This window comes from Colius striatus, chromosome 3 (assembly GCF_028858725.1).
Source record: "Colius striatus isolate bColStr4 chromosome 3, bColStr4.1.hap1, whole genome shotgun sequence".
In the NCBI taxonomy this organism is placed as follows: domain Eukaryota; kingdom Metazoa; phylum Chordata; class Aves; order Coliiformes; family Coliidae; genus Colius; species Colius striatus.
The window spans coordinates 58,397,781-58,410,212 of record NC_084761.1 but is presented as its reverse complement, the minus strand read 5'-3'; the positions used below and the strand labels follow the sequence as shown (position 1 = coordinate 58,410,212).

General features: G+C 35.5%; 1 protein-coding gene across 3 annotated transcripts in view; it reads right to left on the bottom strand.

The window, feature by feature from the left end:
* PALLD (palladin, cytoskeletal associated protein) overlaps window positions 1–12,432 on the bottom strand; it is a 190,303-nt gene that overhangs the window by 97,349 nt on the left and 80,522 nt on the right. For 2 of the 3 annotated variants that reach the window (XM_061993409.1, XM_061993408.1), the window contains exon 9: window positions 11,365–11,707. In XM_061993409.1, coding sequence (XP_061849393.1) covers window positions 11,365–11,707 — 343 coding nt within the window. The remainder of the gene's footprint in view (window positions 1–11,364; window positions 11,708–12,432) is intronic. The other variant, XM_061993410.1, reaches the window with a different exon arrangement.

Below are 12,432 nucleotides of genomic sequence, written 5' to 3'. Positions count from 1 at the left end.
TCAGTAACTCTTCCTTCTCTATATCCTCTATCACCAAGGCACCTGCCTCATTCAACAGTGGACCTACATTGCCTCTAGTGTTAATTTTATCTGCAATGTATTTGAAGCAGCCCTTTCTGTTGTCCCTGACCTCCCTTGCAAGGTACAACTCCAACAAGACTTTAGCTTTCCTATTTTTCTCCCTACATCCTCTGACAACAGTCTTACATTCATCCCAAGTGTCCATTCCATCCTTCCATGATCTATAGACTCTCTTCTTCCAATTTATTAAATTAATAATCTACACAGCAGTAGGAAAAAGGACAAATGAACAGATCAATGGAAGCAAAAGGAAAAGATAGGACATTTAAATATTGTGATGTAGCTAATAAAGAAGAATCAAGAGAGTAAATTCAATGCAGTACATGCATATTTGCAAAGAAAATGATGAGCCAATGGTTTTTGTCATGTTATCCGGATATAGCACAAAAAAATAAAACAAATCCAGATAATGGAGATATGAAAAATAAATTTCAAAGAACATTCAAGATACTAATAATTTGATAGTGTAAAGGTATGTGGAGTAAAGATAAATACACAGATTTCCAATTGTACTGAATTGATGCTTCACATTCTTGAAAACTGGAGATACTATATTCAGAGCATACTACTAAACATTACATAGATCTGCTTTAATAAATCAGTGATCAGTAAAAATAAGGAATCAGTCAAAAGAAAAAAATACAGCATCTTTGAGAGGTCATATTGCCTAGGTCTCATCCTGGAAGCAAATTTTTGAGATATTTACTAGGGGTCTGATTACATTAACTTCACATATGTTAATTATTTTTCTGACTAAATACTGCAGCATTTGACAAAGATACCTAAGAGCTTGCTACAAGACAACAGGCAGGAGTTTCAGTTGAGATCATGTATCTCAACCATGTTAGGTTCCCACAAGTATTATTTTTTATACATACACACACACACTATATATATATATAGAGATAGATAGATAGGTAGTATTTATTATCAGGTCTACTAGAAGATAAAAATGAGATTATATCTCCAGTAAACAACTGTTCTACTTGATACAAAGGTCAATGCTTTGTCATGCCCTCAAAATATTTTAACATATTAGTCTTAGAACTGTTCTGTATAAACACTGCTGGCATCTTCTCTTAAGCATTACAGCCTTCTCTGCCTTCATTACTACTAGTTTTGAATCAAATACCCAACTTTCCTTCTACAGACAAATTCTAGACTCATGCTTCCAACTTAATATTTCTGCTAGGCCATGAACAAGGTCTCTGAAAGTGGTCCATCTCCCTGGCTCTTATATTATTTTTTCAGTATTCTAGAGGTATCAAGCTATGTCCCTGACAGTCATCTACCTGAACAACACAGCTTCCTCTACTGGATAAGCCTTTTCTATTCTTACATCCATAAAAGTCTCTGTGAAAGCAATAAGACTTCTTCTGATAAGAAATATTTGGTAATATTCAGAAAGCTGAAAGAACAGGACCTGCAGCACTTACTTGGTTCTTAGGTCTTCAGTCTGTTTAGTTTTGGCTTTTGCTTGAGTACATAAACTAGGAATTTAATGGCTTCAATTGATGGACATTAGTATCTGTAAACCCTGGCACATCTATTGGTACCATATACAACAAAAAACAGAAGCACACGGAAATTCTTTCCCCAAAGTTTTATAGCACGCGTAAAGAATCAGATAGAAACACATGCCACTGACTTGCAGTCTCCCATTCTTGACACCAGAAAATGTTTCTTAATATGGGGCAGAAAACAAAAACTTAATAAATGTAATTAAATGCAAAAGGTAGTGAAAGATAAACCTGAGGACAAGGAAGAAAACTTGAAATGACATACAAGGAAAGCTTGGTAGTATAATCACAGTTGGAAGAAGCACAGAAAGCATCAGATAATTCAGTAAAAACCACCCAAAACTGGCATATGTCAGAAGAGAACAAAGGAATAATAAAACCAATTAGCTCTGTAACTATGTGGTTTATGATTAAACTTCATAAGATGTAGCATCCTGTCCAGTGATTCTCCTTACCAAAGTGTGAGTTCTTACTTCTACTGAGTACTTTATAAAGCATGGACATGACCAGCTGCAGGTAGACGGGCAGGACTAATTGTGAGTGGTTAGATGTTTCTGCAATAATGTAAGTTCCAGGAACAACTTAAATCAGGAGGGCACCCTAAGTGTAGGTGCTGGGAACGTGTGAGTAGACAGCACTTGAACTCATAATCATATTAGCTACTTTGTTGCATATATATCACGCAATAAAGTATGCAGTAAATTAGCTATTCAGAAATTTCCCTTGTTAAATGAATCCTCAAATTATCTGCTTTTTTGTATTTCTTGAAGGAAAGAATGATAGTGCAATCACTAGTCAGCTCTCGTATCATTGCAGATTTCAAACCAAAGTCACGTAGCTTCCAAATATCATTCAAAGAGAATACCTGCTGATTACCCCATGTAATTATGTTTATGCCTGTCATGGACTACTGAAATGTCTATAATACTTCAGAGGTCATGTTATCAAAAGGAATTTTATACCTGTATATTTATCTACCCTGACTCTACTGAACACATTTTCCAAACAAAATGAGTTTTGGCAGAACTAAATTTGGCAGTACTTTTCTTAGTCTCTTAAACTAATATTGGTTGATTTTTCATTTCTATTTCTTTATCAATTTCATACTCAACTAAGAGCAAGATAAAAAGCACTGTCAAAACCTGTACAAATGATACGGGCAGATTTTCTAAAAGACAAATTTCATTTTCTGTTATTAAATCAAGTTCTAGATCATGTCTTGGTTGAGTAAAGATTTCCAGCTTCTGATTTTGGAGTAGAGTACTAAGTGGTGCTGTATGTAGAGATTTATTTTTTTATTTATTTGTCTGCAGACCTGAGTGCCAAAGGAAGTGGCAATGCAATCTTCTGTCCTATTAGCTACAAGCTCTTAGCCTGAACCAGGCCTTTCCTAGGAAGTCACTTGGAAGGCAAAGATGACAGACATACTATTATTAGTGCTTTAAAATTTAGTGTTTCTCTTCTTCTCCTGATAACCAAAACAACAAACACCATGCTTCAGCAACTATCTGCTACAGCCAGAGTGTGCAGTCCTGAAAAAATGGATTTGTCTGCACTGAGGTAGAGCAAAACAAAAATAGTACAAAACAAAATCACCCTCACTTCAAACTTTCCTTCCTCCTTCTACCCAGCAAAAGATGGTATTACATTTTCAAAACTATGTATAGATTGGATAATTATGAGGTCAGGGATGAAAGAATACCCAGGCAAATGTGGTTGGTTGCCATTTTCAAAGCTATGTAAACATGAAGTACATATGATGATTAGTTTGTAAGGATTAGCATGCAGGGAAGCATTTAATCAGTTTGAGAATTCTGTCCTATGATACCAAGAGATTCTTGAACATGTCTACAGGAATCCCCTATTCAAAAACCACACTGAGAATGTCTCAGAAAATGCTACATACTGGAAGAACTGAACACTTGGATTTCATTTCTGAGTATTAAATCCACACAGTTATTTCAACAAGAAGGAAAGAACCAAAAACCGACATAAATGTTTCAAAAGTCAAAATGTTTAATCTCAATGCTTTTAGCTCATGATGGATGCTACAACATTTCCTCCTGTATTTTCTTGTTCAAAGGTGCATCATAAACTGCTGGCATACAAAACTACTCAACTTTGTTACATAAATAACCCAAACCACCCCAAATACATGATCTGCACCACCCTCGCTTTGCTATCTTTATTCTGTTCCACTGGCTTGTTATTTAGGCATATACATGATTCTAGCATTTAGGCCCAGCTTCTATTTTTTCTTTGCTTCTTAGAAAAAAAAGACTACTTTTGGTACCTTAAGAGGAACGAGTGGTAATGATTGGCAACAAAAGTAAGAGAGAGTCAACAGAGGCATGAAGGTGGGCAGAAGAGAGACTGAGAGCACTCTTGGAGGCACTAAGGATTTTAACAAGTTCACAACATGTGTTTAAGTGAAACTTAAAATAAACAGACTCAAATAAGTGTCTAAATCTGTGTGCTTGCAGCCCAGAAAGCCAACTGCATCCTGGGCTGCATCAGACATGTGGCCAGCTGGTCAAGGGAGGTGATTCTGCCCCTCCACTCTTGTTAGACCCCACCTGGAGTGCAGCATCCAGCTCTAGGGCCACCAGTATAAGAAGGACATGGTCCAGGAGAGGCCATGAAGATGACCAGAGGGCTGCAGCCCGTCTCTTACAAAGACAGACTGAGATCAGCCTGGCAAAGAGAAGACCTTAGAGCAGCCTTACAGTACCTAAAAATGGGCCCACAGTAAAGTTAGAGAGGAACTTTTTACAAGGGCATGAAGTGATAGGACATGAGTAATGGATCTAAATTGAAGAAGGTGGATTTAGGTTAGATATAACACTGAAATTCTTCACTATAAGGATGGTGAACCACTAAAACAGGTTGCCTAGAGCGGTTTTGGATGCCCCATCCTTGGAAGTGTTCCAAGGCCAAGTTGGATGAGGCTTTGAGAAACCTGATCTAGTGGAAAGTGTCCCTGTCCATGGGAGAGTGCTTGGAACTAAAGGATCTTTAAGGCCCCTTCTAACCCAAACCATTCTATTATTCAATGATTCTATTCACTTTCCTCCATTTCCCTGCTTATCCTATAACCTCAAATAAATAATAAAAAAAAATTCTGGAAAAACATAGAAGTTCTGTGCACATTTCATGCTGGCAGCACACACTACACATTTTATAACTGATTCAAGGATGTTTGACTTTTCTTGTTAAAATACTGATTAGCTTTTATGTAAGCAGGATGTACAGTTAGTTGTCTCCACCTACTAAAGGTCAGAAAACATCAGTGAAAAAAGAAAGAAAAAACGTGATCTCTCATCTTCTTTTAACCTTTCTTCTTGATGATATCTATTGTTACAAAGAGATTGCTGCAGAGTTTTAAAGGCTTAAAGTTCATCTATGGTTACTCTTTGGCACTATAGCGCTTTAGCACAAAGACATTAGTAAAAAGGAAATTTCTCAGCAATAACTGCCACTGGCTTTTCATGATACTATTTCTAAGTCTGAAAAAGGAAATTAAAGTCACTAGAAAGCAGAGTACGGACAAAACCTCAAATACAATTTACAATTTCAATTACTATCTGTTCTAGGTTTTCATTAAAGTCATTTTAGGAACTGGGTAAAAAAATGACATTCTACTGCCTGAGCCTTTAACAACAGACCAACCAGCACATCATTTCGAATATTATTTCTGACTATTTTGCAGAATATGAAAGAAATTGTTGACACATTTTCATGTGACTTTAAGAGTCTAAATAAGCAATAACGAAAGTCACTGGGATTAGAATTGTCTTATAAAACTGAATTTAGGATAATACTAACAAACAGATCAGTAATATGCAGCATTGGATTCATCTGATCAGTAGTTACAGAATTTAGAGGTGGACCTGGAGTAGCTTTATATCTCTCAGGCTCTCTGAGGTTCCATTAGAGCCGATATAAGCTGGTACAAATGAATTATGGTATTTTCACAGAAGTATTATATATATATATATTTGCATACTAGGTACAGACAATCCAGCTTTCTCAGCAAAATTGCTGAGAAATTCTCATAAGAAAAACAGTACCTAAAATGTTTGCAGTACTCTAGGAAGGAGCTATGATTTTAGAAGTGTTCTTTTAGTCGTAAGTATAAAAAGATAGAACAGTTTAAAGATTTGTAGGAAGATTTAGGATTTAGCATCATTATAACCTGAAGAAAAGATAATTATATTTTTTATTCTAGTCCTTTCTCTAGGTCTTCTTGAGTACTTTAACAGCTAGCTGGTCTCTACAGCTGCAACATACTAACGTCTGTGTAGTTTTTCATCTCCTACCTGCAAACGTCAACCTAATGTACAACAAAATACTTAGAAACTTTGCTCCACTGAGCTAAAATGTATTTATTTGTAAAAACTAAAATATTCTTTAGAACAACAAGATACAGAGCATGACAAATAAGTGTGACTTTCAACCTGTATTTCATAACATTTCCTATTTCCTCTCTTCCATCTCCAAGTAGTCTCAGAGTTTTTTACAGTGATTTAAGGTCACTAAGGAAGTCAGCTAATGTCTTGGATTAAACTAACCTAATCTACTGCTTTCAGTCCATGGGTGTGCCATGAGACATTATAATAGTTTCTGTTTCTTCTCAGGATTTCCTACTTTTGCATAAAAGAATAGCCAGAGAAAAAGGAGACAGATCCCTGTTTCTTATTATATTCTCTTATAAAGCTTTCTCTAGTTTTATATATTATTTGTTAGTAAATCATAAAACCTAGTCCTAGTACAAGTGCCTGTGATTAGTAGCCACTGAAATGGAAATTCTTAAAAAAAGTTTTCCCTGGTTTATCTCTAATCCTGTTAAAACATACTGGTATGAAATGAGAGAGAAACAAAAGTATTACAAATTAACAATTCATATATTAGTTGTGAAAACATGGTGAAAAAGCTCAGGACTTATAGTATATCAAGTGATTAACTTTGTGTGCAGTATTCTGCTTTACCTTTTAGAAAATTTCATTAGCTTTAGTTATTTCTACTATGCTAGAAAATAGTGTAGATCAAAGTTTTATTCTAGGCAGACTCTATTAGCAAGATAAGGGTCCAAAGGTCCTTATCAACCTTTAAAGAGCACAGCAGATGGAACTAAAGAGGTGAACCTGGGTGACCCTTAGTTCATGAATGTGAAGTCACATGTTTGCTGTGTTCACTAACTCCTAGACAAAAAAACCACCCAACATGTCACAATTTTCTGATATAGGTTCTCTGGATAGTAACTTGTCTTATGCTCTATAAAGGGATAAATTTGTAATGTATATTTTCAGACTCCATGGAATTTTAAATTGTTGCTATTTGATTTAAATTCCTGTTTAACTTCATTTTTTTTTTTTTTCTCTAACACCAAAACTTTCACTTCTAACATTTTTGCTGTGGCAAATAAATCTTGAATATATAGTGTGCATAATTCCAATCGACAGTTCCAATTTAAAATTAATAATACCTGCTTTTGTTTTAACTTTTGCAGAAATATGGAAAATCCACTAGGAAAAAGTTAATTCTTGAATCACATATAAGAGGTGGGGAATATCTTTCCCATAATTGTGAAACACTTTGTTATTGTTTCATACAAATAATGGCAGCAGAGCCTTGCTCTGTGTGTCATTCAAACTATGCAAGAATGGTTTTCTATTCAGGTTTTGTCAGAAGATGCAATAACTTCAAACAAAAACTTATATAAATTGGTTTAAGATTAAAGTTGAGCATTTCCTAATCTAGACTGCTAAAGCAAATCACATTCATATATACATTAACAGAAATGGATGGAAAACATTTTTCTTGAATCAGATGTCTTCTCACTATTTCTAGAGTTTTGTTGTTCTGCCTAACAGGAAATGTGAAGCTTTCAAAGCTCCCAGCATGAGTTTCTGTTCTCAGTGCTTCTGAGGCCTCAGCTGTCTTAGGCAGTCTAAGGACTTACACCTGACTTTTGTATATTCCAAAGCATTAAGCATTGGATTGTTGGTTATTCTCACATGTTTTTTTCTATCCAGTTCTTCCTAATATAGTCTAAACAATGACTTACTACTTGCATGTATCAAATATAATTATCAACAAAGTAATAATTTCTTGCAATATCTTTAAAAGCTAATGCCTGTCAGGACAGGCATTACAAACATCATAGCATGTACATGACTAGAAGTACAAGCAAGTTCAATACTGAAGTGAATTGCTAGCAGAAAGATGGATTTAAGAATAATTTCATTGATGAGTGAAAAATAATTAAATACATATTTGGACAGGAATTCCATCCATCCGTCTTCTTCGCAGCATGCAATAATGCATACCTATGCAGAATGCTACTTCTCACAGTGATGCAATTAAAATAAATGTTGATCATTCTACAGGGGCTGCTATGGCTGTGCTAATTTTAAAAGCATCAAACATGTCGCTTCCTACTAGCTTCTTTTGAGTTTTTGTTACTGGACTAACTACAGAAAGAAGGCTATCAATACATACAGTTGCTCTCTGCATCTACAAGGAACAACCATGGAAGATAACAGCTCTCACTGAGCTAATACTCTTTCTGATGGTTGTACATGACAGACTGGAATAATACTCCAAGGGTATAAAACAGTACTTCAGTCAGGAAATTCTGGCATGTCACTAGTCACATTGGGTCCATGAACCTTGAAATGATAGCTTGTTACAAAGCCACCTAACGTCACAGGTAAGTGCATCCAGTAACCATATAAACACCACCCTCTTTCTGTCACTGATTTAGGAGACACTTTGAAAAAGAACAATACTAACCCAACTGAATGGAAGTTCTTTCAAAACCGTGGACAGGTTATATACAGCCCTATGGAATGTCTAGCAGACCTTCAGACTGACGATTGTGGGGTTAAGGTAGCACTTTCACGAATGGGGTACATACTGGAATTAACATTAACACTGATAACCTGCCTAGTTTTGAGAGATGCAAGTATCTGAAGACCCCATACATTTATGGATACACTTCTGAAAGCTCATGTGTGCATTGCATCAATACTGCCTGGAAAAGTGCAATACACTTTGAATAGCTCAACCTCCTCAAACAGATCACAGAAGCAGAGACCAGAATTGCAGATTTTTAAATCTCATTTCAAGAGTTCTTCCTCTTTTGTCTACATAAACCCATGTTGCAAACAAGGCATGATAAAATATTGTGCCTTTTAACCATATTTAGCATTTTTATCTTCTAAATTCCATGTTAGCAAAATATCTGGTATTGACTGCTTTCCCAGTTAATTCTACATATGCTTTTCTTACGGAAAAATATGTATATTAACATGTTAAACTCTGTTTTAAATATTCTCAGCATCAGACTGAGGCAAAAGCTAATATTATGGTTTAAGGATTACTTAAGTATCTGCAACCATAAACTGAGCATTTTGCAGGACTTTAAAAACACTTTCAAGCATGAAAATACTACAGTTACTCTCCATAGAATGCCAGCTCTTGGTTTCGACTGAATTGTGGTAAATCATTACTTATAGGTGTTGGTTGCAGCTGCATTGCCAAGGTGCAAAAGTATTTCATACTTCAACAAGGTTCTCAGTCTCTCCTTGTTCAACTAAAAATAACAATAATAATAAAAAAAAATAGAAATCGGCCCATCATTCCCAAATTCTTTGCAGTTACTTTCTGTGTTAGCTGAACAAGTATTTTCAGAGACCACAGATAAACTTCTTAAGTAATCCATAAGTTAAGATAAGCTTGCAAATAAAAGAAAAAGTTCTTTAGGAAATTTAAAATCAGAATCAGGCTTCATAAAAAAGAAATCTCACTAATATTCAGAAGCTTCAAGCTTTCTACATAGCCAACCTTACTTCAAATGTTTAAATATTATTTTAAAGGTTATAACAAACATGATTGCTCTTATGTCACTGCTAATATAAGCTGCTTCTATCATAAAATACTAACACTTTATGTACAGGTATAACTCCATATCTTTTTAAAAGATATCACTCTCATGGTTGAGATAGCTCCTTTACTACTCAGCTAATTTTATTGTAATTATCTTTTTAGCTTTTAATTGGAATGAAATTTCCCAAATGCTGAAAGCTGATTTCAAGTTTTTGCAGCCAGACATTCCTTTTCCTCCTCCCATTAGAACCCTTTCCCTTTTTTTTGCTACCACTATGCTTGAGAGAAGAATGCTTGGCTAAGGGGAAGACAAGATTTCCATTTCTAACAGCAGCATACACTTACAATGGCTTTGGCCAAGCAAAATATGTATCTTGATTGTTATCAAGAGCAGCCTCTTGGACATCAAGTGGTGTTAAAGAAAAATATAGGACTGAAGTGCAACTGCACTAGTGATTCCAAGGTCATCAATTTAGACAGCAGTGACTGAAAGCATTCTTGTAATAGCATCCCTCTCGTATTACTGTATACAATGTTCACCTCTGTTTATATGTTGACTCTATGTTTAAAACCAACACAAATGTTGGTCAAGTAGCAGTCAACATTATGCAATGGGAAGTCTATTACCCAGCTTTCTTTCCTTTAAGTAGGGCAACCTCATTTCTGTGAAAGAAAGCTCTAAAGAGAAATTTGCTTTTTACTGCTCTCCTGGAGCTGCTATCTCCTCTCTTCACAAATGGGACTTGCAGCTCCTGAGTACAAGATCACTTGGCTTACTCCACATCATGTATCATCTGCAAGTTGCCAACCTCAGCAGCATCCCTCCCATACATACCATCACCACCTTCTACACAGTTATTCCACCACTTGGTCTTTCTACTTTCACTTCTCTTCTACAGTTATCAGAGACTGCTTAGAATGACAAAGACAACAGAAAGAAAAAAGAAGTATGTGAAGAAAGGGAGTCCTATTAGCTTGCTGCCTCAAGCGTGTGTTTTTGAATGCTTAAAATCAAAGATTGCTAAAAGAAAAGCATTTTTTATTTTGTAAGTAATTCTGTGAAAACACGTGGTCTTGAAGACCATTTTGAAAGCTTCTCACACATATTTTGTAAATAATAACTCCTTCTGATTATTGATGCAAATTAAATAAAATGGCCTTTTTAGTTCCTTAGTCACACTCCAAAATTTCTTTAGAGAAAGGGAAAAGAAGAATCTACATAGAGCTAAAAATCAAACTAAGTTAATAGCATAAGATCACTGTTGCATAAGTAAGGTATCATCACTAACATAAGTTAAAAAGGTTATTACAATTTTTCCACTTCTCTTTCCTCTCCTTGAGCCTTTCATTTTCAAATTTCTAGTTATAGAACAGTCATTGTAACCTGAGAGCAGAATGAGTTACATATTACACATCATACAATGTAACAAAAAATGCAAACATTACACATCTGAATACCCACTGACTACACAAAACCAAGAACCTTTAGAATGAAGATAGCTAACCAGTGTTGAAACAGGAATAGCATACAAGAGTCTCAGGCCACTATGACATTTATGTACAGTGACTAAGAATAAAAAACACAGAGCAACAACTACTACCACCTTTTTTTGATGACTTTATCTTAAATTTGTCTATAGATTTGATGTACCTAGTGTACTTCCCTTTGATGTAGCATTATAAGAAAGAACACAGTTCTCTCTTGTATTCAGGTCTTTAGAACATAAATCACGTTAGTAAGAATATTGCTCAAGAGGCAGGCACGGTTATTTAACATTATTTGTCTAACACTAAATTGCTTCAGGCAAAAATTTGCTTTCAACAAATACCAAGTTTATAGGAAATTTAAACAAATAAACAAAAAAGCACTCACAGCTTTGGTTTGGCAAGTACAGGTGGTGGCTCTTTTGTGGGTGAAAGCAAGACAGCTGCAGGTGGGATGGATTTATCACCATTTGGCTTGCTGTTAATCATTCCATTTACTCCATGAACGGGATGGATGCCATTTGTTTTTTCCTCTGATGAATTGAGCTGTAGCTGAAGGGCTGTCATACCAGATCTCAACTCAGTGTTGTTTACTTGGTGGGTCTCTGCATGTTTCTTAGGAGGAAGCTCAAGAGAGCTAATTTCGACTGGAGGAAGTGATGAGAAGTGATGGAAATCATCACTGTTGGATTCCCTTGTCAGTGATTCATGACTAGAGCTGTCTGAATTGGCTAAAAAGAAATCAGAAATAGCATCTCTCTGACAATTATAGATAAGGTATGAGGTATCTACATGCTATATTTTGAGTTTGTTAAAGGCAAGATCTCTTTGATTCTGTGCAGGTATTTTTTCTAGGCCTCCTGTTGATCATTTATGCTGAATTAGACATATGACTGGCTATTTGTACTCTGATTTGTCATCTCCAAAAGGCACAATAAAGAGTTGTCTTTAAATCTGTGAGAGGAATCCAGCCTCTAATTGTGATATGCAAGTATGGACAACAAAGCTGAGACAGCACTTCCTCTCCCTGGAGTCTCTGCATCATTTAAGAACAAATCATTTAAAAATGCTGAAAGATGTATGTATAGGTGTTATGTCTGCAATGGCATCTGAGTTAATGCATTCCAAAATAATATGTACATAAACATATTACAGAACTAAACATACCATGTCACAATAGTTTGCTTGGTTTTGGGTTGGTTTTTTTTAATTATTATTTTTTTTATTTTACAAAAGGCATATGCCACCTTTAGTTGCATAATTTCATCTGCTTTCATTTTGCCTCTGCTGCCATCTAGTCTCAGAATCCTAACGTGTCTGCCAGGCTTGTGGCAGACACTTAAAAAAATTATTTTACATGAATAAAATTATCAAGCTAGGAAAGAAGCCAAAAAACCATTCTCTTTGCTTTACAGAAGTGCTCTGAGGTTCACAAAACTGTCTTACACCAGGCCTT